At 52.5% G+C, this 23,866-nt stretch overlaps 8 protein-coding genes; 4 read left to right on the top strand and 4 right to left on the bottom strand.

Annotated features, from left to right (window-relative positions):
- Positions 1 to 5,881: 5,881 nt before the first annotated feature.
- Positions 5,882 to 7,650, bottom strand: RCC_00837 (related to aquaporin; the record flags this gene model as incomplete). XM_023766033.1 has 6 exons in its annotated part: positions 5,882 to 5,970; positions 6,024 to 6,107; positions 6,161 to 6,377; positions 6,433 to 6,622; positions 6,679 to 6,901; positions 6,957 to 7,650. The coding sequence occupies 6 exons, from the start codon at positions 7,648 to 7,650 to the stop codon at positions 5,882 to 5,884; spliced, it is 1,497 nt and encodes a 498-aa protein (XP_023621801.1).
- Positions 7,651 to 9,003: 1,353 nt separating this feature from the next.
- Positions 9,004 to 10,468, bottom strand: RCC_12262 (related to glutaminase, kidney isoform, mitochondrial precursor; the record flags this gene model as incomplete). XM_023766032.1 has 2 exons in its annotated part: positions 9,004 to 9,658; positions 9,744 to 10,468. 2 exons carry the CDS (start codon positions 10,466 to 10,468, stop codon positions 9,004 to 9,006), a joined length of 1,380 nt encoding a protein of 459 aa, XP_023621800.1.
- A 437-nt stretch (positions 10,469 to 10,905) lies between these two features.
- Positions 10,906 to 11,787, top strand: RCC_12261 (related to aldo-keto reductase (AKR); the record flags this gene model as incomplete). Its single annotated transcript, XM_023766031.1, has 1 exon — positions 10,906 to 11,787. The coding sequence occupies one exon, from the start codon at positions 10,906 to 10,908 to the stop codon at positions 11,785 to 11,787; it is 882 nt and encodes a 293-aa protein (XP_023621799.1).
- A 1,766-nt stretch (positions 11,788 to 13,553) lies between these two features.
- Positions 13,554 to 15,071, top strand: RCC_00836 (related to protein LAC1; the record flags this gene model as incomplete). Its single annotated transcript, XM_023766030.1, has 1 exon — positions 13,554 to 15,071. One exon carries the CDS (start codon positions 13,554 to 13,556, stop codon positions 15,069 to 15,071), a length of 1,518 nt encoding a protein of 505 aa, XP_023621798.1.
- A 280-nt stretch (positions 15,072 to 15,351) lies between these two features.
- RCC_00835 (related to alcohol dehydrogenase, class C) lies at positions 15,352 to 16,527 on the bottom strand (the record flags this gene model as incomplete). XM_023766029.1 has 3 exons in its annotated part: positions 15,352 to 15,991; positions 16,045 to 16,352; positions 16,408 to 16,527. 3 exons carry the CDS (start codon positions 16,525 to 16,527, stop codon positions 15,352 to 15,354), a joined length of 1,068 nt encoding a protein of 355 aa, XP_023621797.1.
- Positions 16,528 to 18,823: 2,296 nt separating this feature from the next.
- Positions 18,824 to 19,335, top strand: RCC_12260 (probable cell wall biogenesis protein Ecm15; the record flags this gene model as incomplete). XM_023766028.1 has 3 exons in its annotated part: positions 18,824 to 18,914; positions 18,969 to 19,084; positions 19,138 to 19,335. The coding sequence occupies 3 exons, from the start codon at positions 18,824 to 18,826 to the stop codon at positions 19,333 to 19,335; spliced, it is 405 nt and encodes a 134-aa protein (XP_023621796.1).
- Positions 19,336 to 19,604: 269 nt separating this feature from the next.
- Positions 19,605 to 21,362, bottom strand: RCC_00834 (related to Mitochondrial distribution and morphology protein 34; the record flags this gene model as incomplete). The annotated part of the gene is made up of 1 exon (XM_023766027.1): positions 19,605 to 21,362. One exon carries the CDS (start codon positions 21,360 to 21,362, stop codon positions 19,605 to 19,607), a length of 1,758 nt encoding a protein of 585 aa, XP_023621795.1.
- Positions 21,363 to 22,946: 1,584 nt separating this feature from the next.
- Positions 22,947 to 23,708, top strand: RCC_00833 (related to CTD kinase subunit gamma; the record flags this gene model as incomplete). Its single annotated transcript, XM_023766026.1, has 1 exon — positions 22,947 to 23,708. One exon carries the CDS (start codon positions 22,947 to 22,949, stop codon positions 23,706 to 23,708), a length of 762 nt encoding a protein of 253 aa, XP_023621794.1.
- Positions 23,709 to 23,866: the final 158 nt, after the last annotated feature.

Genomic DNA, 23,866 nt, shown 5'->3' with positions numbered 1-23,866 from the left:
AAGTGACCCAATTCCCACATCGATAAGTAGCATACCGTAGAGAGTGCTGGCGGACCGCCACCAATAGTCTCGCATCGAAAGACAACAGTGAATCGGTTTCCTTGCTTTCTCATCTTCGTAGCATGTAGCACTTTGACCCTTGAGCAGCGAGACGCATCCAGATGCTGAGACGTGGTTCGAGGAGCACACATAGACGGCCAGAACACCTCTTGCACAAGACAGCAAAGGAGCCGTCCCCAGCGGCCCTGACCTGCTTAGAGCTTGACATCCTGCTTCACTGGGGCGCGCCCTGAAAGGCATTGCCCGCAGGTGTAAAATCGAAAGGAAGAAGCCGACGCCTGACGATGTGGTATTCTGAAGCGCTGAAACCACGGCGTGGCGACCACTTCAAACGGTCATGCTACTCCAGCGCACCGCCAACGATACGGAGTTTCGAGTCCGAGGGCAGAAAGCATCGGATCTCAACAACACAGTCGAGTCAAACTCCTCAGACCGAATGGCAAGTACCACCGTCATACATATCCATCATCGCTACGCCATCTGAAGGACAGGCGTGTGCAAGAGCTGGGGCGCTCATCATATGGAGAATGATGGGCACGAGGGGGAGGACTGCCGTTCTGGTCAAGGACCCAAAAACATGAGGTATAGCAGCACTTGAAAGGTGAAAGATGCGGGAAGATTTGAGTGACCACAAAATGGCAGGCATGACAGAAGCAGGCGGAGGAATGCTTGCATAGCTGCCTCCAGGAGATTGGACATGACGCGCCTCTTGAGAGTGAGGAAGCAGTACGGAGTGAAAACCTAGCCCCTTCACGGTCTAAGAAGCAGCTGTGAGCATTGATGGATGTGCAGCTCCGTCCAGCGAGCTAGAATCAGAGCCTCCGTGTGCCATAGCCTAATTTTTTTTGAGACACCCAGTACACGTACACAAATTGCTCAGGGGCTGCAGAAAACGTCGTCCATAGACTGTGAACAATTTGATGTTGTGCGACTGCAACGTGCAATCCGGGCAATTCGGGCAAGGTCTGCGCATTCATGCCAGAGCGCGCAGGTTAGGGTAGGGCGGTCGACATGAGATCTATTCATCAAGACAGTGCTCGCTCAGGGCATCTTTGTATCATCTCGAGGCCTCGCTTCCGGCAGAGCCCTCCCTTTAGAGCTGCTAAAAGCCTTCAAGCTCTCTGGGTCAGGTGGTTCCCGAGGATGTCTGGCTCTGAAGACGAGAAGATGTGCATATTGTCGGACCCTCACGAGTTTCTCTCACACACAAGCTGGGCATTGAGGCTGAGCACTGGCAAGCGCATGAAGGAAAGGCTGAAAATTGTGTGACCCACACATCAAACCGCAATTGCAGGCCTCAAAGTGACAAGCGTCGGAAGGACGATGGTTCTAGCATCTCATCGGATTCCCGCAGAGCACTGGGGCAGAGGCTCCAAGAGTACGCATCCCAGATAAATGACATGCATGCCGCAGTAGGATGAACGGCCTTGAGCACAGTGTCGCGTGCCGCCGAAGCGATGGCTAGGAACACAGGCCACCGTCCTGCACTGAGGATCCACGCTTGCAATACACGAGAACCAGCGGACACGCTGCATACTGTATGCTCGTAGGGGAAGCCTCGGAACTGGCACGTCTACGCTCATCTGCTTGCTGGTAGACATTGAGTAGGCATCGTCCACGGCACTCCTGATGAAGCCTAGCCCCCTGAAGCCGTCGCCGGCCGACAACGCCCCCACCCCAGCACTGACCTCGCCGTCTCCTCAGTTCAATCCAGAACGTTTGCGCGGGCTGTAGCATGCGCGGCGCTAGCGTCGAGGGTGCATTAAAGGACTTTTCTTCGCCGCCAAACTTTTGCTCTTCAACTCTCTTTGCCTTCTGGCTTGTAAGATATCCCTTTTCCCCTCATCCATCCACTGTTTGCTAACCTCATCACAGAGATCAAGTGTAGTATCTGTTCTTAGTGAGGGTAACTCCTCCCAAGGCCACTACGGTGGCTATAAAAACTTCTTTTTTTGGAACCCGTTCTTCCACCGCTGGGCTTGCCCATGTGGCAGGACACCGTGTCGCTGGTATCGCACTGTCTCCAGCTGACGCAACCTTTTCATCTGTGTCTTGCCTTGTGCAAGGTTCAGGAGAAGAGCCATTCTCCTTGTCGTCGTCGTGATTGTGTTTTGTTGCGACGTGTTGGTGCGGGTGGGATGGGTATTGCTGCGCGTCCGCTGATGGCAGGCCAGATGCGACGAGCAGCACCACAGAGCAATGGACAGAGCTTTCAATGAGGATGCCCCAACATGTCAGGAATCGTCAAGTCCCCTCGCATCGATCGTAAGACTGTTCGCTCGATACAGTCTCTGTTTTTGAAGGTAGCGGAATCCACCCTATCAGAAGAGTCACTCGCCAGACTGTCGCCGAAAGGCTAGGTACTCTCGTGGAGGCAGCCTCATATTGACAGCTCTCTCGACGGAGAAGTAGTGGCCCGCCTTGAGGGCACTTATGTGAAAGCAGAGCTAGACAGATGCAGACACAGGTAGACATGGACATAGAGCTGATTCCGCGTACACTGTCGAAGTGCCTCCTGGCTGTAGTCCTGGGCCACTCAGCATGATCACTGTCACTGCCTGATGCTGCGCAATGGCTGATGGCTCTTGTATGAGGCATCTGGCCCTCGTACGATCGTCACGGCGGAGGCGGAGGAAAGCAGTCCTCGCCGAGATTCTAGACGTACACAGCGAAACATTTCAGACTGGCCAGAAGCATGGTACACCAAGTCCGCACGTTTGAAGGGCAGTGAGTAATCCACATCCTGCGCATTGGAAGGATGCGGTCTGGTTGCGCCGACAGCAGCATTCCATCCACGACATCCCTTGCGTCAGTCGAAAGACAGACTCGGATTCGACGGCCTCGGAACACAGTCTCACTCGAAGCCGCAACATGGAGTGCACCTGCAACTACACTGAGACCGTACGACGAGCCTCCGGCGGGTTTCGTGACCTCCAGCTGTTGAAATCCATGTCTATCGAGGCTGGGTGAAACCCGACAAAGATAAACCTCGAAACCCCAAGACGGAGCGAGGAAGCAGCACGAGCGGGAAAGAGCCCTGGGTAAAACGCAGCAGCTGGCCAGGAAGGGCTAGGTGTCGCGAGGACAGAGGCAAGAAGAGATGGAAACCTCGTATCTATCATGCCAGTCGGTGAATCACACTCCCGCTCCATCAACGACAGGAGCAGCGCACCTACCGGTGAAAGAGGCGGCACACCGGCAAGGCGAAGGTAGCGGTAGGTCGTACATCGCCTGCAACATGGCAAGCCGCGAATGTGTACCCGCCTGAGATCGCTCGCCTAACCTCTAGCCATGAGATCGGCCCACAACGGACAAGGCGACAGACTGTAGAGCTCGCGCAACATTGATCGAGCATCGCATAGAACAGCACCCACTCTTGAAACCCGACTGGAAGCCCCTTGATGGCCCCGAGGATCACTGTGTCGATGAAACCTGCAACTCGTGCGCAAGAAGCTGCCGCCAGCAGAACCGAAAGAGCAAGGGAAGAAATGAACACGGTACTGCGATGTCCAGGAGTCCACACGCAGGGCATTTCGGCATGAACAACGAGCATCAAACCCATGATACAAGGTATGTATTACTAGGGATATTGGCGTGGCGATATCTGTGAGCGTCCAAGCCTGGAAGCGGGACAATGCCGTGCGTCTTGCCAGAGTTATGTGGACATCGAGAGCTTCAGGCATCGCATTGTCCCCTTAAATCCGGAGGGCTCGCCAGCAGATGTTTCCCAGACTTCAAATAGCAAAGAGGAATCACCGCTTGTTCTTTGAATCCCGGATTCGGCATGCAATAAATTGGCTCTGGAGCTCCTTGGGGCGGCCGAGAGCCACTGGCGGGCCATGTCCTCGTGCAGATCCAGTAGCACGTTTGGCTCGGCGACGAACCATCAAAGACTCGCTTGGAAACTCCCATCAGCACAAGCTCCCAATTCGTCAGTCCCAAGCACTGCGAGCAATGACTCGCACCGCCAACTTCGATCCATCTCGTACGCTGTCTGCTGGAGCAGCAGACCTCCAGACTCTCTGGCAGCTTCCTGCCATCCCGGCCCCATTCTTCGTTGTCAATAACACAGCACATATACCGCCTGCCATATGCGTGACCAACAACCTGCGGGAGTGTTCGGACTTCTACTCTCTAGCAAGATCATCATGGCGGGCTGGCGTTTCGATGTGCTTTGATGCAACAGGTCGCTTTCATGTCAATATGGACTGCAGTTCGTGCTATTCTGGATCGATCTGTTCGATCTAGGACTCCAGTCGATTGGTTCTTCATCTGTGGACGCCAACGCTGACCTCGGACTTGTCTTCACGGCTCGACTCAATGGGTTTGCAGCTTATTGACAACGCTCATAGCAGAACCGTACAAGCTTCTGCAGCGTTGTGAGGCATATGTCGCTCTCTATTGCACAGCAATCGTCATGGCCAGCATTGCAACAGCGATCCTGGGAAGTTCCTGGCATGGTCTTTCGAAATGCTGTAATCTCCGCAGATTTGAGAGCGAAATGGATACACTGAACCTTGGCAGACCGAGAGAGTGAAATAGCTGTACCATCATTGCTGGTCTGAGGGCGGTGGTTCCAACCAAGGGGGTTCATCTTCCAGAGTTTCAAGTATTTCCGGCTGCCGTCAGCTCCGCAGACCAGGGATGGAGCCCCCACGTATCTGATGTTTGCGAGCTTTCCATGGCTTCCGTCAGAACGGTGAGCTGTGGGTCGATTCGACGGGAGCCTGGTATCGTATGGAGAGAGAGAGAGGGTGTTGCGGACGTCGAACACGTGAAGTCCGAAGGGTGCTGTTCTCGACCATGCCAGAATTGGGCAGGCGCGGAACTCTGGCCGCGACCGCGTCCTTTCCCTTCAATACTGCTCTGTATCGCGATGGAGGCAAGCTGCTATTGTGTGCTGCTGTCCGCAGAGATGACACAGTCCCACCCTTCTCATCGCCGCCAACTCCTCCAGCCTCTGCTCCCATGGCCACGACGACATCGCAAAGCCCACGTACTCCGGAATTATCCTTCTGATCCTGCTGCACGCCCTCGTCCCCTTCTTGATCTCCAGTCCGGCGATTTGGTGGCCGTGGGTACGGGCTTTGCGAAGATGGTTTCAGAGGGCTGCGAGGAGGTCCATCGGATGAATGAGAGCTACAACAGTAGTAGGGCGGAGCTGGATCTTGTGAAACATAGGTCGGCTTTTGGCAGGACGGATGCTGCTCGGCTCTCGATGTGAGGAGGTTGTGCAGTTGTCCTGCGAGCCAATTTCAACGCCGCAGCGCCGCTGGCAGCCCGCTGCGATGGTCTTTCTGGCGTACTCTCAGTATGTTGGGTGCGGTCGCAGCAGCTCTACACTCCGACCCGCCAGTAGAGAAGAGACAGCCTGATGATGAGGAGGCCATGTTGGTCTGCTTGCTAGCTTGATCTCCAACGTGCAGAGCAGGAGTGGTGCTCCGGTTCTGCGCTCGACCTACAATGGACAGGTGCTCTCGGGCAGCACCATGTTCCGATGAGGATATGGCTGCCGCTACCCCGAGCTGCTTAATGGGCGCAAATTATCTTTTGCCCATTGGCTAGGAACTTTGAAAGCACGACACGACGACAGCATAACACGGCAAGTCAAGTTTACAGTAAGTTCCAATTCATCCGTTGGTATCTCGACACCTGCAACGCCCTATGAACATCTCCTGAACGATTTGAACCTCCTGAACGGTTTGGACCGAAACCACTTCTTCAGTCATTATCATTATTACCCCATCACCAGCGCTCTGGGCGCCGCTCGTGTATTCCGTGCCATCTCATTGCACCGTTACCGCGTCCACATTCATATGTCCTATACAGTCTCTTTTCGGCTCAGAATTTCAGCAGGAGCAACATCCGCCGCTTCCTGTGCAGCCTCTTCCTTGCTGGCAGATTCTTGACCTGAAAAACGATGTCAGTCACAGTAAACCACTCCAAACGGTGGAATTACTCACCTGGGTTGGCCATCTCGTATTCGAGCATCTTGATGATCTTGTAGAAACCCCAAGCGATGAGAGCACCGGCGGTAGGACCGACCCCTGCAGAAGGATTAGAAAAGATTTGGAGCGACTTGGAGTACCTCAGCACTTACAGTAGATCCAGTGCTCGTTGTCCCAGACACCAGAGATGACGCAAGGTCCGAAGGAGCGTGCAGGGTTCAGACTGCCTCCAGTGTAGTACACTCCGACCATCTCTGCGATGAACAGTGCAAGTCCGATTCCGATTGGAGCCATGAAGGTTGCTTTGTGCTTCTCGTTGGCAAGCATGAAGATGGCGAAGACAAGCTCGGCTGTCAGGATTGCTTCGATCTGTGGTTGGAATCAGCAGATGTCTCYTCACATTGAAGACTGGCCCACGACTTACAAAGACTCCGCGAACTACAGAGGTGCCCTCTGAGAGCGTCGTTCGCACGTTGAAAGTCGTTGGGAAGAGCACCGAGACAACATAGGATGCAAAGACTGCGCCGATGAGCTGCGATGACACCAGCAAGAGGCCTCTGGAAACGCTAATGGCCTTGACCATGACCATGGAAAGAGTGACTGCAGGATTGAAGCTGGAACATGGTCAGTATCAGGGGCTGGAGATCAAAGCCGGGAATGGGATACTGACAGGMCACCAGAGATACGGAAAAAGATCCATACGTTCGTCATCAAACTGAAGCCAAACGACAGGGCGATGTATAGGAGCACGATGGGGCTGAATCCTGTATCCGCATTGGTCGTGGTCTGCGTGCTGTTCTCGCCTGTGCCAATGTTCGCGACTTGGGTGCCTGCGAAAGCAAAGAAGAGAAACATGGTGGTACCCATGAACTCGCCCATTGTCGCGACAAAGTCTGAAAAGCTTCGATTAGCTGGAAAGCAATGGATGAGCAAAGGTGAGATACTTACGTCCTTTGACTGTCGTGTTCATCCAGTCAGTGAATGGAAGACGCATCACAACTTCCGGAGGAGGGCTTGAACGATCGGAGCCTCTGCTCCTCTTCCTGCGAGGTTTGCGCAGGGGCATTTCATCGCTGTCGCCATCTTCCGATCCATCGTAATACTCTCTGTAACGTGGCCTCCGTGGTGGACGAGGAGGCCCTTGACCACCGCCATATTCGGTAGACTCTCTGACGGAGCTCATGCGGCGCTGGTAGGGTCGATTGTAATACGGCGGTTGTTCCGGATAGTACTGCGGCTGTGGACGGGGCGGTGGCATTCCATAGCTACTGTACGGTGGGTGAGGGAAGTATTTTTGGTCCGCAATGTCGTCGTACCCGTAATCTGATGGTGTTGGAGGAGGCAGTGGCCATCGCATGACCTGTTGCCGGGACGGAGTACGACTGGGTGGAGGGCCATGAGGTGGATCGTCGATGCCCATCTCAGGCTCGGTAGCGGGATAATGTGACGGCTCCATCATGAGAGGCGGGTTGCTACCCTTGCGATCCCGTCCTGCCTGAGTACTGGCACGAGTCCTGGTGGTACCGAACTGTGGGACAGCCCTGATTCCCGTGTTATCCTCAACCGGTCTGATGGTGTCGTCGTGCCTTGGATCTCTCTCGGGTATTACTGGAGGAAAGGCAGATAGACCTGGTTGGGCCATTGTGGAGGAGTTTTGTAGATGATCGTCGTAGGTATATTGTGTCCCAGGTAAGACTCCTGATGACCGAATCGAGGCTAATTCTGCTGAGACGTTGTGCCCGTCAGGATGCATTTATGAAACAAAGGGTAGCAATGCAGGAGTATTTATTTCAACAAAGTCACAATCGGGAGAGGAGGGCATATGAAGAAAGCTGGCTGGTAACATGGGAGAGAAAATTGCAAGTCCGAGACCACCCACATGAAGTGATACCTGCCACTGGCATGGCCCGTGAATACTTCGCATCATTTCTGGTGACCGCATTCTTCTCCACTTCCGCCAGCCTCGTGTCTGCGATCTTTCAGGGTAGGCGGAGTGATCGAGAAACGATTGCCAGGAAGACCATGTACGAGTTCCAAAGTCGTCGTTCGATGCAGTCGCAAATCCGGTGTATCCAAGGAACATCCCTGTCAAACTTGACAGTGGCTGGCCGGTTCCGAAAGCGAGGCCCTGAAGTTACTGCAGCCTCCAAGCCAGGGCGGCTTCAGGTGTTTCAAGATATCGCCACGCGCATTGATAGCTGCTAGTCGGGCGGCCGATTCGGATGAAAGCGTTCGACCCAGCCGGCTAGGAATAAAGTCGTCGTATAAAGCATTGACCGGACCGGGCAAGTCCATTCAATCGTGTATGCAAGCGGCTGGTATGCAGAGCGACCTCCTCAAGGCACGCAACGAACAGATCAAGTATTGATGCTTGCACCTTGTCACAATTCAAATTCAGCGGTGTACGGCCAATGATGTATTTACCACCCTTCTGGCCGCAGAGGAGCGAAGCTACTCGCGAAGTTGACCAGCTGAGACGGCCAATCCCTGGACGCCCCGAATGTTGAATTTCAGAAGCCGTGGCGAAGAAATATTGCCGTCGTCATCTGTTTCGGAGCTGAGTATCATGCTTGCAACAGAGAGGGATGAAGTTCGAGAATTAAATCCCGAATTTCGGAAAGGAGCGCAGCAGGACAGATAATGACTCGCCGTAAGTAAGGTAAAGTTCGTCATCCTCTCCTTGACCATTTGCCGAGTCAGGTGATTAATTTCTGACATGTGCCAATTCTCACGTGCCGGATCAGCTCATGTGCTCGAAGCAGGGGGTCCGCTCAAGAGAAGACCTCAGGTGATGTGCATTCCCCCACTCCAATGGGCAGTCGACATTTCCGGAAGAACATTAACTTTTTGTAGTACAGCACAATGTGTATTGACTGCCTGAGGATAGCTCACGAGAGGCTTGAACCGCAAATGGTGCCTGATCGCTTTGTCATTCATGTCCGGCACTTCGCATCTGCCCGATAGACTATAGCCTGTCACCGACTTTTGCACACATTCACCAGCTCGCCGCTACTGTTGCCGAGCAGCCCGGCCCGCCAATGAACTCTCTTGCCTGGTCCTGATTGTCTACCACTTCGGGATGTCTGTCCTTGCCTTCTCGATCCCACCGAAGAACTCCCGTTGGATCGATGACTACGACTGTCTTATCCTCTGCAAGCAATCGATTCACGTCCTCATGGATGATCCTTCGTGCAACTGTGTTGAGGGAGAAAACTTCGCGAAACGAAAGTACAACCGCGCAGGCGTCTGCGTAGGCACCTGAGCCTGGATCTTTGGGATCTGGCTCACCGAGAGCCCGAGTCAACTCGCGAGTGAGTATCTCAGATCCAGCAAATCGGACTGATCCACGCATGTGAAATATGGCAATCCGACGGCCATTGGGATGTTGGTCGTCTGGAGTGTCGAGCACGGCGATGTAAGTAGTGACAGTGGAGCGGGCAATCTGGCTGACGTCCATCATATGCAGGCCCATGTCTCGCGAAAGCTGCTTGCAGATAGACACGCCTCGAACGGAGTTCCCCTTATTGTCTAGCTTGGGGGAAAAGGAAGCAAGACCTACTTGGCCCGGCAGTGCTCCAATGATTCCTCCTGCCACTCCGCTCTTGGCTGGAATTCCAACTGTTGATACCCAGTCTCCTGCGGCATCGTACCTGAGAGAGTGAAGCATGAGTCAGCAAAATTCAGGGACATCAAGGCCCTGGGAACTGGCGTGGAGATGTGCTCGATTTCACTGACATTCCGCATGTAGTCATGACCGAGAGCACTTGGCGGACACTCTCTCGTGGGAAAATGCGCACTTGTGATCTTGGATGATAGCCAGCATTGCTCAWCGTTGAAGCCATCAAAGCGAGATCCCGCACGGTGACGTTGATGGAGCATTGGCGAATGTACCCTTTGACAACTTCGCGTGGATCACAGCGAATGATGCCAGCTGCTTTGAGCATGTGAGCAAGTCCCATATTACGGTCTCCATCCTTCAGCTCTGCCTCGTAAACTTCCTCGTCCACTTGCAAGTCTCGTCCAGCGAGTTGCGAGAGAACTTTGAGGATCCGATCGATACGCTGCTCGGAAGTCGCGTCTGGGCTAACAACCAGCGAGTGCGCAGTTATGGCTCCCGCGTTGATCATCGGATTCATAGGCCTGTTGGTACCCTCATGCAGCGAAAGCTCATTGAAAGCGTCACCAGACGGCTCCACGCCAATCTTCTTCAGGACTTGCTCGAGTCCCGCGTCTTCGATGGCCAGAGCGTACACGAAAGCCTTGGAGATGGACTGAATAGAAAATTCGACATCGTCATCGCCAGCGGAATAAACGTTTCCATCCACCATAGCAATCGCTACAGCCAACCGAGAAGTATCGGCGCGCGCAAGGACGTCAATGTATCCAGCCGGAGCTCCAGACAAGTCAGGCCGCGCATTGTCGAGGACACGTTTGAGATAGTCAGGAATGGGCGACTTCATGGTTGATGGTGTGATGTTTCAGACGAAGAGTAAGTCAAAAAGTGAGWCGCTGAAAGGGAAACGTACTATTCACCGGCTCTTGCGACTTGACCAATGGACGTGTATTAACTTTTCCTTGGCTGACGCGTGACGTCTTGGTCTTGGAGACTTGAGAGAGACACAGTTCAATGCCATTCTGCTTTTGATTGAGGAAGAGTAGGCGCTCAACCGACGATCCTCTTCTCCATGCGATGCTGTAGAGAGTGAAAGCGGGTTTGAGGAGATGTAAGGTAGATGTAGGGAACTTGGAAGATAAGAATGATCGACGCTAGCGGCAAAACTATTAGCCAATTCTGCTGATGTCACTCCTAATTCGCCGCCGCGACAGACCAAACAATACCACCAAACATCGCCGACTTGGACTGGTAGAGCTGATCTATCGCGAGACGAAAGGATCAATGTCTGCCATCAAAGCTCGGAAGGTTCCGCTGCTGCTCTATGGCACGGCATGGAAGAAAGATCAAACCAGACAACTGGTCTCCCAAGCTTTGCAGTGCGGGTTCACAGGAATCGACACGGCGGCACAGCCGAAGCATTATCAAGAACATCTTGTCGGAGAAGGTATCCGCGATGCATTGAGTGCTGGCCACCTTCAACGAGATGATCTGTATATCCAAACCAAGTTCACGTCGATTCACGGCCAGAACCCCCAGAACATGCCCTACGATGCAGCGAGTAGCATCACAGATCAAGTCAATGCCTCGGTGGGATCTTCGTTGCAGAATCTGCGATGCACCGAAAAGATCGACGAAAAGGCATATCTCGACTGCCTCGTTCTGCACTCTCCTTTTCCCTCCATGACGCAGACTAAGGAGGCCTGGAGAGCCATGGAAAGCCACGTACCGAACGCCATTAGGTCTCTTGGAATCTCAAACACGTATCATCTGAATGTACTGAGGGAGCTTTACGACTTCGCCACAATCAAGCCATCCGTTATTCAAAATCGTTTCTACCAAGATTCTGGCTATGATCGCGACATCAGGTTGTTCTGCAATGATAGAGGCATTGTATATCAGAGCTTCTGGACTCTAACTGCGAATCCTCATCTGTTAAGATCTGAGCTCATTGAACTTGTCGCGAGGGAAGCAAGTGTCAGCAAACCTGTTGCACTATACGGCTTGGTACTCGGCTTGGGAAATGTGAGCGTTTTGAATGGAACCACGAACGCGGAAAGAATGCGTGAGGACCTGGAAGGACTTCAGGCAATTCGAGAATGGCGTGAGGCCAATCCGCAAACCTCGACTGAAGTGCAGTCCGCTTTCGAGACTTTGTTGGGATGAAAGACGTTCGCAATTTCGAACGACCTGGCATTCTGCTGGGTGCACGACTGGTTGTCACCTTGAAATACCAAGTGAATGTGACTACGCTCCCATGGGTATCTTAGTAGTCTCTCCTCTTGCAGCACCTCACCAATGCTGAGCCCGAAACGCTATGGTTCAATGGTGGTCATGTACAAGGGCGTTCTTCGTTGTCATAGATCTCGCCACGTGAATCTTCTTGCAGACATCTCAGCAGAACTTTTCTAAAGGAGGTCATTCTGACCATCTCCACAGTTTGGACATACTATCAGTGCACAGTCACTCTTTTGTATACAGCTTCTCAAGCCACAAAACTCTAGAACCAGTACTCAGAAAGCACCGCGCTTTTGGAGATTCCAATATCAGACGACCTCGGCGACCTTGTGAGGCCGTAACACACCTACTGCTCACAGGCCTTTCAACCGGTTTGGCGCCTGCTGTGGCACTTCCTGGATCTTGGCCGCGTTCTTTTCCAGCAATCTTGGAATGACAGATCCTCACATCTGCATACTTCTCTGTGTTCTTGACAACTTTTGACTCATAAGTACAGACTCTCAGAGAAGAATCAAGGCAACGAGAATTCTCAGTCAGACTCACAGACTCATTTGATTGTCGATAGCATTTGGTCAAGTTTACCATGGCAGTGAGCGTCGGCAGAAAGTGGTCGCCGGTGGATCATGTTGTCAGTGAACATGCGCAACTTTGGATTATATCTAGCTTTACCTCTCCTTCCTCTCCGGTCCCCTAGAACTTTCCGTTGATAGCATTGATGATCGTCGAATGCGCCGAAGAGGTGCATTAAAAAGTACGGCTACGTAATATAGTCTTGAACATGAAACGAGAACATAACAATGCTTTCTCGAGCCGAGATGCTGAAGCGGCAAGCTGGCCATCATTGACGCTTTCCGGCCCCAAATCTACCCGAACTCAAATATCCCTCCTTTGAATTTCGTGGGAACACCGGCGCCGCGGTCAGATGAAGGTGAAGATAGAACGGAGTCTTGTGAACGCCACTTTCTCTTCAGCCACGTGTGAGCGCTCAAGAATCCTAATCCTGGTGTTGGTCGCGTTTCAGGAGCCACCTAGTTCCGGCTGGGATGTTGCCTGTGGTGCGATGCTTGTTTGGGTACCTATCGTTTCGAGAAGATTGGACTCCAACGACTCTTGCATGGCTTTTGTTCATCCTTCTCTCATAGTCCTGAGTCCAGATGGCTTCTAAAAGCGATTGCAGCGTATCTGCGGTATTATAACCGTGCTGGGTGTTGAAGTTATGGAGAAGCTGTTCGTACGCGGGCCAATCAAATCTCAGCGGCTTTCGGAGCGAGCCGCGACGGTGGGGACTCGGTCGAAACTTGAAGCTTCCGACCATTTTGATTTTGTGTGGAGAGGTTGTGGGCTAGGAGCAACTAGCAGATAAGTTATATACATGTCAAAGATTGTCGAGTCTGCTGGAAGCACGACCAGAACAACATTGTCTCAGGACATTGCCCTCACATCCTTCGTCCGCTTGAATATAAATTTCAGCGCGGTTAAAGCAGATCTTGGCGGGACGAGATCCAGGCAGGTACGAGCCACTATTGACACTGGCATCGAAACCCAATTCGAAAAGGTGCTCAACATAACCGCCCGCGCTGTCGGCACCACCACGCATTGGCAGGCAGTGCACACATCCGCTTGCGCACCCCGCCATCCTCGCGCTCCGCCCTTGATATCGGAGCGGGAAACTGGACGCTCCCCGTCCACCCACCATGGCCGTCGACCATCACACCGCCGACTCACCGCAAGCCGAATCCCTCTCGCGGGGCAAGCAATGGAGCGTCGATGATATCGCCGTGTGCGCCGATCCCAGTCGCCAATTCGTTGCGCAAGATAAGAGACGATCAACCAATGCAAAAGGCAATGAGGACGAGAGCATTGGCAGCGCCTTGCGGAAGCTCGCCATGGAACACCAGCTTGGCCTGTCGCTCAACTTCATCATTCTGCTCGGCATGACATACGTGCTCTTCCCCTCGCTGCGTCATACGGCCAAAGCCTTGGTTGCCTTGTCATATCCCTCCGCCGACTTTCCAGGACTCTACTCCCAAGGCCCGAGGGATATGTATTTGGTTGCTAGCTGTGTCATATACTTTACGGCGTTCCGAGCGTTTATGCTGGACTATGTCCTCACACCTCTGGCTGGTATCTGTGGCATTGGACGACGGAAGGGTCGCGTCAGGTTCGCCGAACAGTCGTACATGCTGATCTACTACACCATCTACTGGTTCTGGGGCCTGTACCTGTTCGTTCAGGATACTCCCGCGAACGTTACAGATACAACTTCGCTTTTGATCTCGCTCTGGACCGATTTCCCTCGACTCTTACTCTCCCCAGGCATCAAACTGTACTATCTCTCCCAGCTGGCGTTTTGGATCCAACAGATCATAGTAATCCACTTGGAGGAGAGGCGAAAAGACCACTATCAGATGCTCACACACCACTTTGTCACCGTCGGATTGATGGTAGGGAGCTATGGCTACAGGCAATGGCGAGTGGGAAATGCAATCTTGGTGTGCATGGACATTGTGGATCTCGTGTTCCCGCTGGCCAAGATTCTCCGCTACGTGGGTATGCAAGCGGCTTGTGATGCTTGCTTCGCACTTTTTGTCATCACATGGGTTGTGGCGCGCCACGGAGCTTACCTGGCGATCTGCTGGAGCATCTACGCGCACGTGGCGGTTGAGACCATGCCATACGGAGTGTACTYGACAAGCACGGCAGAGCGACTTTCACCAGATGGTGGGGATAAATTGCTGGAAAATCTACTCCAGCCAATGCTGAATCCCGAAGCGAAGACGATATCATTCAATGCCAACATTCGCTGGACGTTTCTTGGCTTGCTCATGGCGCTACAGTGTCTCACACTTGTATGGCTGGCCATGATCATTCGCGTTGTGGTGCGGGTAATCCGAGGCCAGACTGCGGATGATCCTCGCAGCGATGACGAAGGCGAGGGAGAAGCGGAGGGTCTGGACGACGGGTCATCACAGCCATCTGTGCCATTCATCGCCCCAGCAGAATCAGAAAAGCCGCGCTTCATCGAAGTCGAGACCACCTCCGAAGAGGTTGCATGGCCAAAGAGCAATAGGAAAAAAGCCAAGGGGAAATCTAGCGGTCTCAAGCTTGGCGAGCACAAGGAAATCCTTAATCGGATCGGCTGCCTGAGCGAGGAGCAGTTGGCCCGCGAGAGGCAGATGAGGCAGGGAAGCAGCAGCCCTGGCACGCGGTAGAAGTCCTTCTCCCCATCACTGTGCAGGGCAAGGCAATTCATGCGGCTGATGCTTTTAGCGTGCCAAGAGAAGTCAATTTTGGACGTGAAACAAGGCTACATATATCCCATTGTATCGAACGCGAGCGAATGATTGTTTCACGACCAATGCATCACGTCTCACTTTCAGCTTGAACGTGGCAGAAAAGCACACACCGGAGATGGCAACAGATCCGTCACGCACTAGGGCACTCAATCTTGTTCATCATCATCTCGCTGCTAACTATCTATTATCAAGTAACCTAGTTATACAGCACATACCGGTATCGCGGGAGACCCTCCTCAAAGTCCACGATAACTTTGTTTGCCTCAGCCATTGGCCTGCTCTGGATCCACGGTTTGACCTTCTGCGCAGCCGCCACCTTGAACATATCACGGATCTCTGCCGGAGACCCGATCAAGCTGCCCTTGATCGACACCTTCTTCATGATCAATGCGAAGGGAAGAACGGGTGGAAGCGCCTCGTCAGGAGCTCCGACCTGGACGAACGAACCGCCGACATCTAGCAAGTTGAGGTATTCGGTGAAGGGCATCTTGGGTGAGCTAACGGTGCAGATGATCACATCCAAGCTGTTCTTGTACTTCTCGCTCCAGCCTTCATCTTCGGTTGCAATGAGGTCGTCAGCGCCCATCTTAATGGCGTCGGCCTTCTTGGAGTCATTTCGAGAGATGGCGTATACTTTGTCAGCCCCGAGAGCTCGAGCAAAAATAATTGCCATGTGTCCCAAACCGCCTACTCCGATGATACCAACGCGTTTCCCTGGTCCCACACCGTTTTGCTTCAGGGGTGCAAAAACAGTCACACCCCCACATAAAAGGGGTGCTGCCTCAGAGCTGGAAAGTTCTTCCGGAATGTGGAAGACAAAGTGTCCAGAACCTCTCCTATTGACTGTGTTAGGAACATCACGTGTATGACATTTTGGGCAGCAACCCACCAGTATTTCGCATATCCACCCTGTGCCTTGTCGCCGTTGGGCCACTTGGATCCATAGGTCATTACGAAGCCAGACTTGCAGTACTGCTCATCATCATGCTGGCATTCGTCACAATCCGGTCGCAGGCATGAACCAGCTTGAGCACCAACGCCGACGCGGTCCCCCTCTTTGATTCCGGACTTGACGTTCTTGCCAACACGGACTGCACGTCCCACAATCTCATGTCCTACCACAACCGGGTAGTCTGTTGCTCCCCAGCCGGAGCGAAGGACGTGCATGTCTGAGCCGCAAACGCCGCAGTGAGTGATCTGTGAGGAGTGCTCAGTTGGTGATAATTGATAATGGCATTGAATTATTACTCACCTCGATGTCGACGTCTTCCTCGGTCCAGGCCTTTGGCTCAAATCCTTGCCATTTCATGTTGCCGTTGGCGCTGTTGGCATCGAGGCCACACCATCCTTCAAAGGCACTGTCGGCAACCATGGTGTTTTGGGTAAGTTTGGAATGTGAGATGTGTTGTTATGAGCGGATCGTATAGTGCGTGATCGAAGCYGGATAAGTTGGAGAGTGAGATTCAATGTGACACCGAATCCAAATGACGGCGATGATACCGACTGCCTTTATACACTCTATCTTACAATTGATCTTCTGTGACGTTCTATGGAGTACTTTGAAAGTCTCTTCCTGCGATCTCGGTGCTATGCAATCGCAATGTGGGCGTGTGAAACGATTGTTAAGCAAAAGCAATGACGCGAAACACAATTTCTACGCCACACCATACATCTGCATCGCAAGAACCACGGCGGTTCATTCTCCTTGGATATAGCAGGCCTAAGAGCAAGTCTTCGATACCGCATGAGGATSATGTGAAGATATCTCGGATATCGTTCGGTTCGCCGCAGCAGAGCCGTGATCATCACAGGGATTGTATGCTCGCGCAGTGCGCTGTCCACCTTCGAGAATGTTCACCATCAGATGGATTCACCGCCGAACGAGACCAATGAAGCTCAGTAAGCCAAAGTCAAACGGAGAGTATGTGACTTCCACGAGCCGATGTCCATTATGCCATCTTCACGCACAACAATTCGAGTTCCAAAGACCGTCGAGTATCCAGTAAGACTTGATGTTGGCCGTGCCAAAGTGATAGTGAACATGACGCGTGAGCCGATCTTGAATGAGTGGATCCAAGTGATCGTCATGACAGCGACGTGGTGGCAGATAAAAATCTTCGTTTTGCCAGGATTCGAATATGCCGAGCTTTCAGAGTTCGATCCTTGTATTTTCATTCGCTTGWTCATGTCCAAGATACACTCACGTATTGCTCGATAACTGGCAGATGTTCTCCTCCCTCCAGAACCTCTTCGCCTCGGTGTTTGTATACCACCCTTCGGCAACGAGCATTTCTTCGATCTTCCTCCACCTGGGAAGTCGTTCCGGCTGCTTTAGATCCAAATCACCAAGCCGAGCTTCAACGAGTTTTCCGGACCTCTTCATAAACAGCGTACAGTCACGCAGCGTCATGGCTTTGCAAAGATCAGACTCTGAAGCGGGCGTCGACACTTGCCGAACACCGCGAGGATCCAGTGTCGTTTGGCACTTCCGGAGTTGATGCAAAATCGGCTGGGCTTCGTTCATGAGGAAGCTTTGTAAAACTTTGTCGGCAGTGATGGCAAGAACAGCTTTCTCGCGCTTAGCAATGTTTGAACTGATCAGGTTCAACGGGCAAGTTTCCTGGGCATCCGTCGCCGTTCGAACCTGAACCGATGCCCTCTGAGCTCGAAGCGCGCATGTCCGACATCGTTTAGCATGTGGCGGTGCGTCTGGCGATTGGGCAAGCYATTTCGGTTTTAACTGGAGGAGATTTTCATCGGCAAGTGGAGTCATATCAGTGACCAGCAGTGCATATATGTTGTCGCCCTCTAGTAGTACATCATCCGTGCGGTGCCCAGGTCGGTCTGTGCTAGCCAATTCCTGGTTGAGGAGAGTGAGAAGACCCCGGTCTAGGCTGATGAGCTCATGGTTTATCACATGTTCTTCTGGAAAGAGATCGAGGAAGCTGTCCTTTAACGCTCGTAGCTGATCCTTTGCACTTTGCACATGCGATAAATCTTTCGGGATGCGAAGAAGTTTTCTTCGGAGTCGGGATGGAACTTCGCCATCATCATCGCATAGTATGGTGAAGACGAGATTTGCACCACCTTCATCTAGGTACTTCAGGCGACATTTGACAGGCGGCTCGGATGAGATCGAAGGGGGGGGCTCGATGGCATATAGGCTTGGCGTGTCTCGTTCCACAAAATAGACAGGGGTGGGCATACTGCGCGGAAAGAAAGGCATCGGAGTTCGTGCGATTTGTGGACAATGAGACGGAAGGGATTTTCTGGCCGAAAACAGTGGGAAACAAAGCGGCTCGAACCTAATTAAATGTATAGAAAGGAAAGGAACGTCACCTGTTCAGCTCATGTCGACGGGCCGCAAAGTACTAATAAGGCGACGATGTCAGGTACCTCCCATGGTTGGAGGTGATGGACCAGTTTGTCGTCGACCTCGGAGGTCCCGATGGCCTGGGTGAAGAGCGTGCGGCGAGCAGCGACTGCTTCCGGACCAACAGACGCCACATGAGGAAGGCATCACGAGGAAGGCGTTCATTGATAGCTGAGGTCGCTCCCAAAGGTGGGCCAGACGATGCAACCGAGCGGCGAAGCTTGTCATGGAACAGGATTAGACTTACAACGCTAAGTGACGGGACGACTGGTACAACCTCACTACCCAGCACCAGATGGAATCCTCACCTCAGCTCAAGCATATCTTGGTCGAAATGGCCGAAAATGACCCAACCCGGCTGCCCACGCCTTCAGCATGCACTGCCGGTATGGCGCCACACGAAAATGATGGACATGCCAATAATGCTGATTGACCCGAAGACTTTTGCTTGATTCCAATTGGTACTCCCACGGCGTCCGTCTCGCAAGAAGTTGCTGCCGTGCAACGATTGCTTAAGAGGAGCAATGTCAAATACAGCATGCACTCTGCTGGTAYCGTGGGTCCCCTGCTATATCTATCCCTCCATGACATCAACTCATGTACAGCTAGACTCTTGAAGGCACCTGGGATCAGTGTATGCAAGTGATTGGCCAATGTCATACTATGCTGCACAGCAACGGTGTGGTCCGCATCCAAAGTGACATCCGTGTTGGATCTCGAACAGACAAGAGGCAAGGCTTTGAAGACAAGGTGAAAGCTGTGGAGATGCTTCTCGCAAAGGATGACGAGGCCGAACACGAAAAGTAGTATCTCAATGATGAACAAAATGACGCCTCTCAGATGAGAGGAGTACATGTAGTTGGAGCATGCTACAGAAAACGCGCAGACTACTGTCCTCATAGGKTATCTCCACACACGCAAGACGTCGCAACATCAAAAAGGCTATCAATCATAAATGCCATGCAAGTCGTGATCGCCATCTCAATCTTTTGCCCAAGACCCCAAACTCCATGCTAGAAGAATGAAATGTAAACACTTCCAAGCCTATGGTGCCGCGGTCGCACAACGTTGATCGTTTAAGAAACATATGCCGGAGGCGCTTCGCTGCTTTCCGCGATACCATCCTCATAGCTCGGACGCCACGTCCGTTGCTTGGCTCGCTCGGACTCCACCTTTTTAGCTATCTCCGTCGCCATTTTGTGCATCCATGCCTGTTCGAGGATACCACCGCTGCCGCTTTCGGAAAATGCAGAAACGAGCTTTTGCAGATTGAGCTCAGATGAGGAGCGTCTCGCTTCCGTTGATGAAGATCGACGAAGCTCAGGCGAGGGAGAGCGGGATGGAAAGGCTTGCATTCTGGGCAGCTGATTCATCGCGGGACGCTTCTCTGCCGCTAGTTCTTTCGCGGGAACCATCAAGGCTCTTGGTGTTCGATCGGAATCTCTCACAGCGGGAGGGGCTTGCGCTGGATCCCTGGGGGTGGTAGGCCKGGATCTTCCCTCTGCAGTCCGCTGACCATGCTGCTGGAAGCCAACGGCTTTCTTGGGTGGACTTCGGGGTGGGGTGACAATCTCGCCTTCTCTGAGACCACTTGATGGCGCGGTCGTTGCCTCTGTATTTACCTTGACTATGCTCGATCTTGCCGAACCACTGTTGCTCCTCGTTGCGCTGTCGTCGTAGCTGCTGGCGAGACTTGCTGTGTCGCTAGGGTCGTTTGCATCGCCTTTGGTCTTCCTCAAATTGACGATCCTATTTTTCCTCTTCTTGCCGGGCCGCGATCTTGGGGCGCCGGTTCCTAAACTATACACTGTCGCAGCTGATGACATGCTATTCAAGCTAGGCCTAGTAGCGTCGGAACCTGCGCCGGAAATTATAGACGGCGTCGCGCTGTGGGTTCCAATGGAAGACTGTAGTCTCGAAAGGGTGTTAGGTCGGACTRGCGCATTGGTGCCGTTGCTGACTTCGTCACGATTCGCTGCGCTTGCCCATGCGCGATATACAGTATCCCGGATGCTTGGGGTGAACAGACTCAATGTACGCTGACTTTCCGTAAGAGCAGCTAATCGTACCAAGTTCTTTTGCGAAAACGAAGCATATGTTTCGGCAGGGTTGTCCAGCGAATATGGCGAGCTGCCATCTTCATCGTCGGCCACTGCTTGTTGCGATGGACTAGAGAATGGATCTACAGGTCTTTGGCAGTCGGCGCTCTTTCTCAATTCTTGATAGTCCGCTGATTGATGTTCWGGGCTGAACTTCTGCAAGGACAAGCGATGAATGATGGCCGGAAGATCTTCCATGAACAACACCCGCAGTTGGTTCTCAATCGTTTTTTGCAGATAGTCCCGAACAAACGGTATCGAGTCGAATGTAGAAGAGACCTTTAGCTTCTCCAACGGATCGTTTCTGAATACTATTGTTATCCCTTTCTGCTTGGAAAAGACCAGAATCACAAAGCCGGATAATCGAATATCTGACAGAGTGATTTGTATAGGTATCGTTAAGCTGCTGCTAGCTGCCAAGGGTTGTGGACTCGCAAAGCTCGGCTTTGTGGAGAGGTATGTGTTCAACGGGTTCGCTTGTACCCGGGTCTTGAGAGTAAGATACGCATCGCCGGTGTAGCTCATCTTGAATATGCCTCGGAATCGGTCTTCTGCCAGGTCGCCAATCTCCAGAATCTCCAACTCGGGTGGTGTTGACCCCAGATTAAGCTCGTTGACAATAATATCGTCGACAATGATAGGAGGCTTGGGCGATTTGTTCAGAGCGCTCGTGAGCATGTCGCGAACACGCTCCGTGTCTGCGATCAGCGGAGACCAATTGAAGTTGAACGCCATGCTTGCGAGCGCGCGAGTGTCCTGTTGAAAGGTATGCGCAAAGGCTGGTCTATCGTCCTGCCGGTGATGCAAGACAGTCTGTCGCGTGGCTCATGGAGCTGACGGGGCACTGAAAGTCAGGCGCTGGCTCCAGATGTTCGATGTGGAAGGATTGCGGGTGGTGATTGCAGGTCTTTGGCGTGTGAGATCCGGACCAGCAGCAGGAAGCGATGTATGTYGTTATGATTTCGTGACGTGACACAGGTTTTCGACGCTTACGCTGGTCTGGATTGTGGCCGCTGATGCCCATCCGTGCATAATAAGATTTTAACGGAGATGACGACTCTCGCGCGCGCTTCTTGCCGAGGTTCCGACTTCCGTCTGATCTCGCCAACCTAAAGCGACTTCCAACAACACCTGACTACCTATCGACGWAGACTCAAAAGGATACATGCAAGTTAGAGCTCAAGGATGGGGAATTGGAGTGCGTACGAAGCTTTTACGTTACTCCGCTCTAACACATCTTGGGGGATGCCGCGAGCACAGCTCACAGAACCATTTGCCTGAAACGATGGCAGCCCATGGTTCCGTGGACTAGGCAAGATTGGCTGTTCCATTGTCGCCCACAGCTCACAAATCAGAGCACTGTATTCCTTGWTGCAGTGTGTACTGCATCCTACTCTTTGAGATCGCTTCCCACTACCTTCGGCATCTCCGACAGCATTTCCATGCACCTACCTAGTCGGCAGCTCGGAGACGTAGGATGATCAGGTGTCGCTGTCACACATCAGTGTAGCTCTCGGAGAAGGTCTAGCAACATGCACATCGCGTCGCAAAAGCCTACGACAGCATCTCTTTGCATCAGAGGCTGTTCGGACCCGCAGAGTCTTTTTGAGCATACTGGTGATCGTATGTCGCGAGCGATTCAAGACTCGCGAGACAGCCCGTGTCAGCAACTGGGAAGGTTGTGCAAGAATATTGGTCTAGGTCTTTGCACGACCATGCAATCAGTGTTGATTTGCTTCAGGACCTTCCAAAAGCGTACCTGTGCTTCAGTTTGCTGATCTGTGGCTTCCRTATGGTCATCCCGCCGAGGAGCGTTTTTCACTCCATGGAATTTGAGCGCTCTAGCGTGATCACCGTACTAGGTACGTCTCAAGTCGATATTCATAGAATATGCACATAATTATTGAACAAGCTCGCATTCCCCGAGCGTGCGCAAGCGGTATTGARAAGTCGAAGATCACCGGCTCTCCTCGTAGTAAATCGACAACTACGCCCGAGAGTAGAGAGCTGCGACCAATCAAATAAGTAGTGTTGTCGAGAGCTACATGTCTTGTCGATCGATGGCCTCTAAATCGCGTAGTAAATCGCGTAGTCGATTTTTGTGGAAAGTACAACGTCTTTGATTGCAGCAGGTAGGAAGGCAATATTCAATCTCACAGGTCCTTGGTAGCTTGACTGTGAATGGTATGGCCCCACCTTTTGATGCCGGTCCGAACCGAACGCGGGAGCGCATGTCAAGTTAGGTTTCAACCAGGTACTTTATCCGGTTACCTTCTTGTGAGATCCACGTCCCTCCTCTTCAACACCATCCATTGAACTATGGCCGACCCTTTCGAAGTCCGTATKCGCTTCACCCACCAACTGCAACACCTCAACGCCTCCACAAGCTCCGCGCACAAGGCCGCCAACTACGCCCTTCGTCACTCTGAATTCAGCGATGACCTGCACTCCTGCATCCTCGAGCAGCTGGAACGCAATAACATGAATAATCGTGCCAACATAATGTACTTCCTCCCTGCCCTCTGCGATACGGCCAAAGCTCAAGGGAATATCGGGTACGTCCGGATGATGGAGCGCGATATTCTCAGGATCGTGGACCTCGTGGCGCCAGATGATGGGAGTGGGGCGGCGAATGTCAAGGTTGTGAGGAAGGTGTTGAGATTGCTGCAGGAGAGAACGTTCTTGCAAAGTCAGACTGTGCTGGAGCTGGAGGAATGCATAGTGGGWAGGGACAGTGGTGCGGGTGTGGAAGATTCACCGAAGAAAGAGGTTGTGGAGAAAGAGGTTCGAAGTACTCCGCACTCAGTCTCAAGAGAAAATGGTGGGACACAGGGGTATAATCCTGGAGTGATCAGACTGGATAAGAGGCAGATTGAGCAGCGAATCGAGGAGGATCGCGAGAGGCATAAGAGAGCTCGAGAAGGCATTTGGGCCATTGCACAGCCGAGTACCAATCTCGCCACGGATATCGAGTTTGAGAGATTGTGGGACGGAGGGAGTGAGGTCGATGAAGATGACTACCAGATGGCGAGTGAGGAGGCGGAGGAAAGGAAAAAGCATTTGGAATATGACGACTATTGAGATATTTTGGTTTGGTGTGAGCGATCTTTAGCGAGGCGTTGGTGGCTTGAAGCATCTACAGTATAGCATGCGAGAGGAATGATGGAGGGTTCTACGACTAGCAATTGGAAGTCTTCTTGGCAGAATGGCACACTTTGCACGCATCACCAAGTGGACAT

This window comes from Ramularia collo-cygni, assembly GCF_900074925.1.
Source record: "Ramularia collo-cygni strain URUG2 genome assembly, contig: RCC_scaffold01, whole genome shotgun sequence".
Classification (NCBI taxonomy): Eukaryota; Fungi; Ascomycota; class Dothideomycetes; order Mycosphaerellales; family Mycosphaerellaceae; genus Ramularia; species Ramularia collo-cygni.
This window is presented reverse-complemented; position numbering and strand designations above follow the sequence as displayed.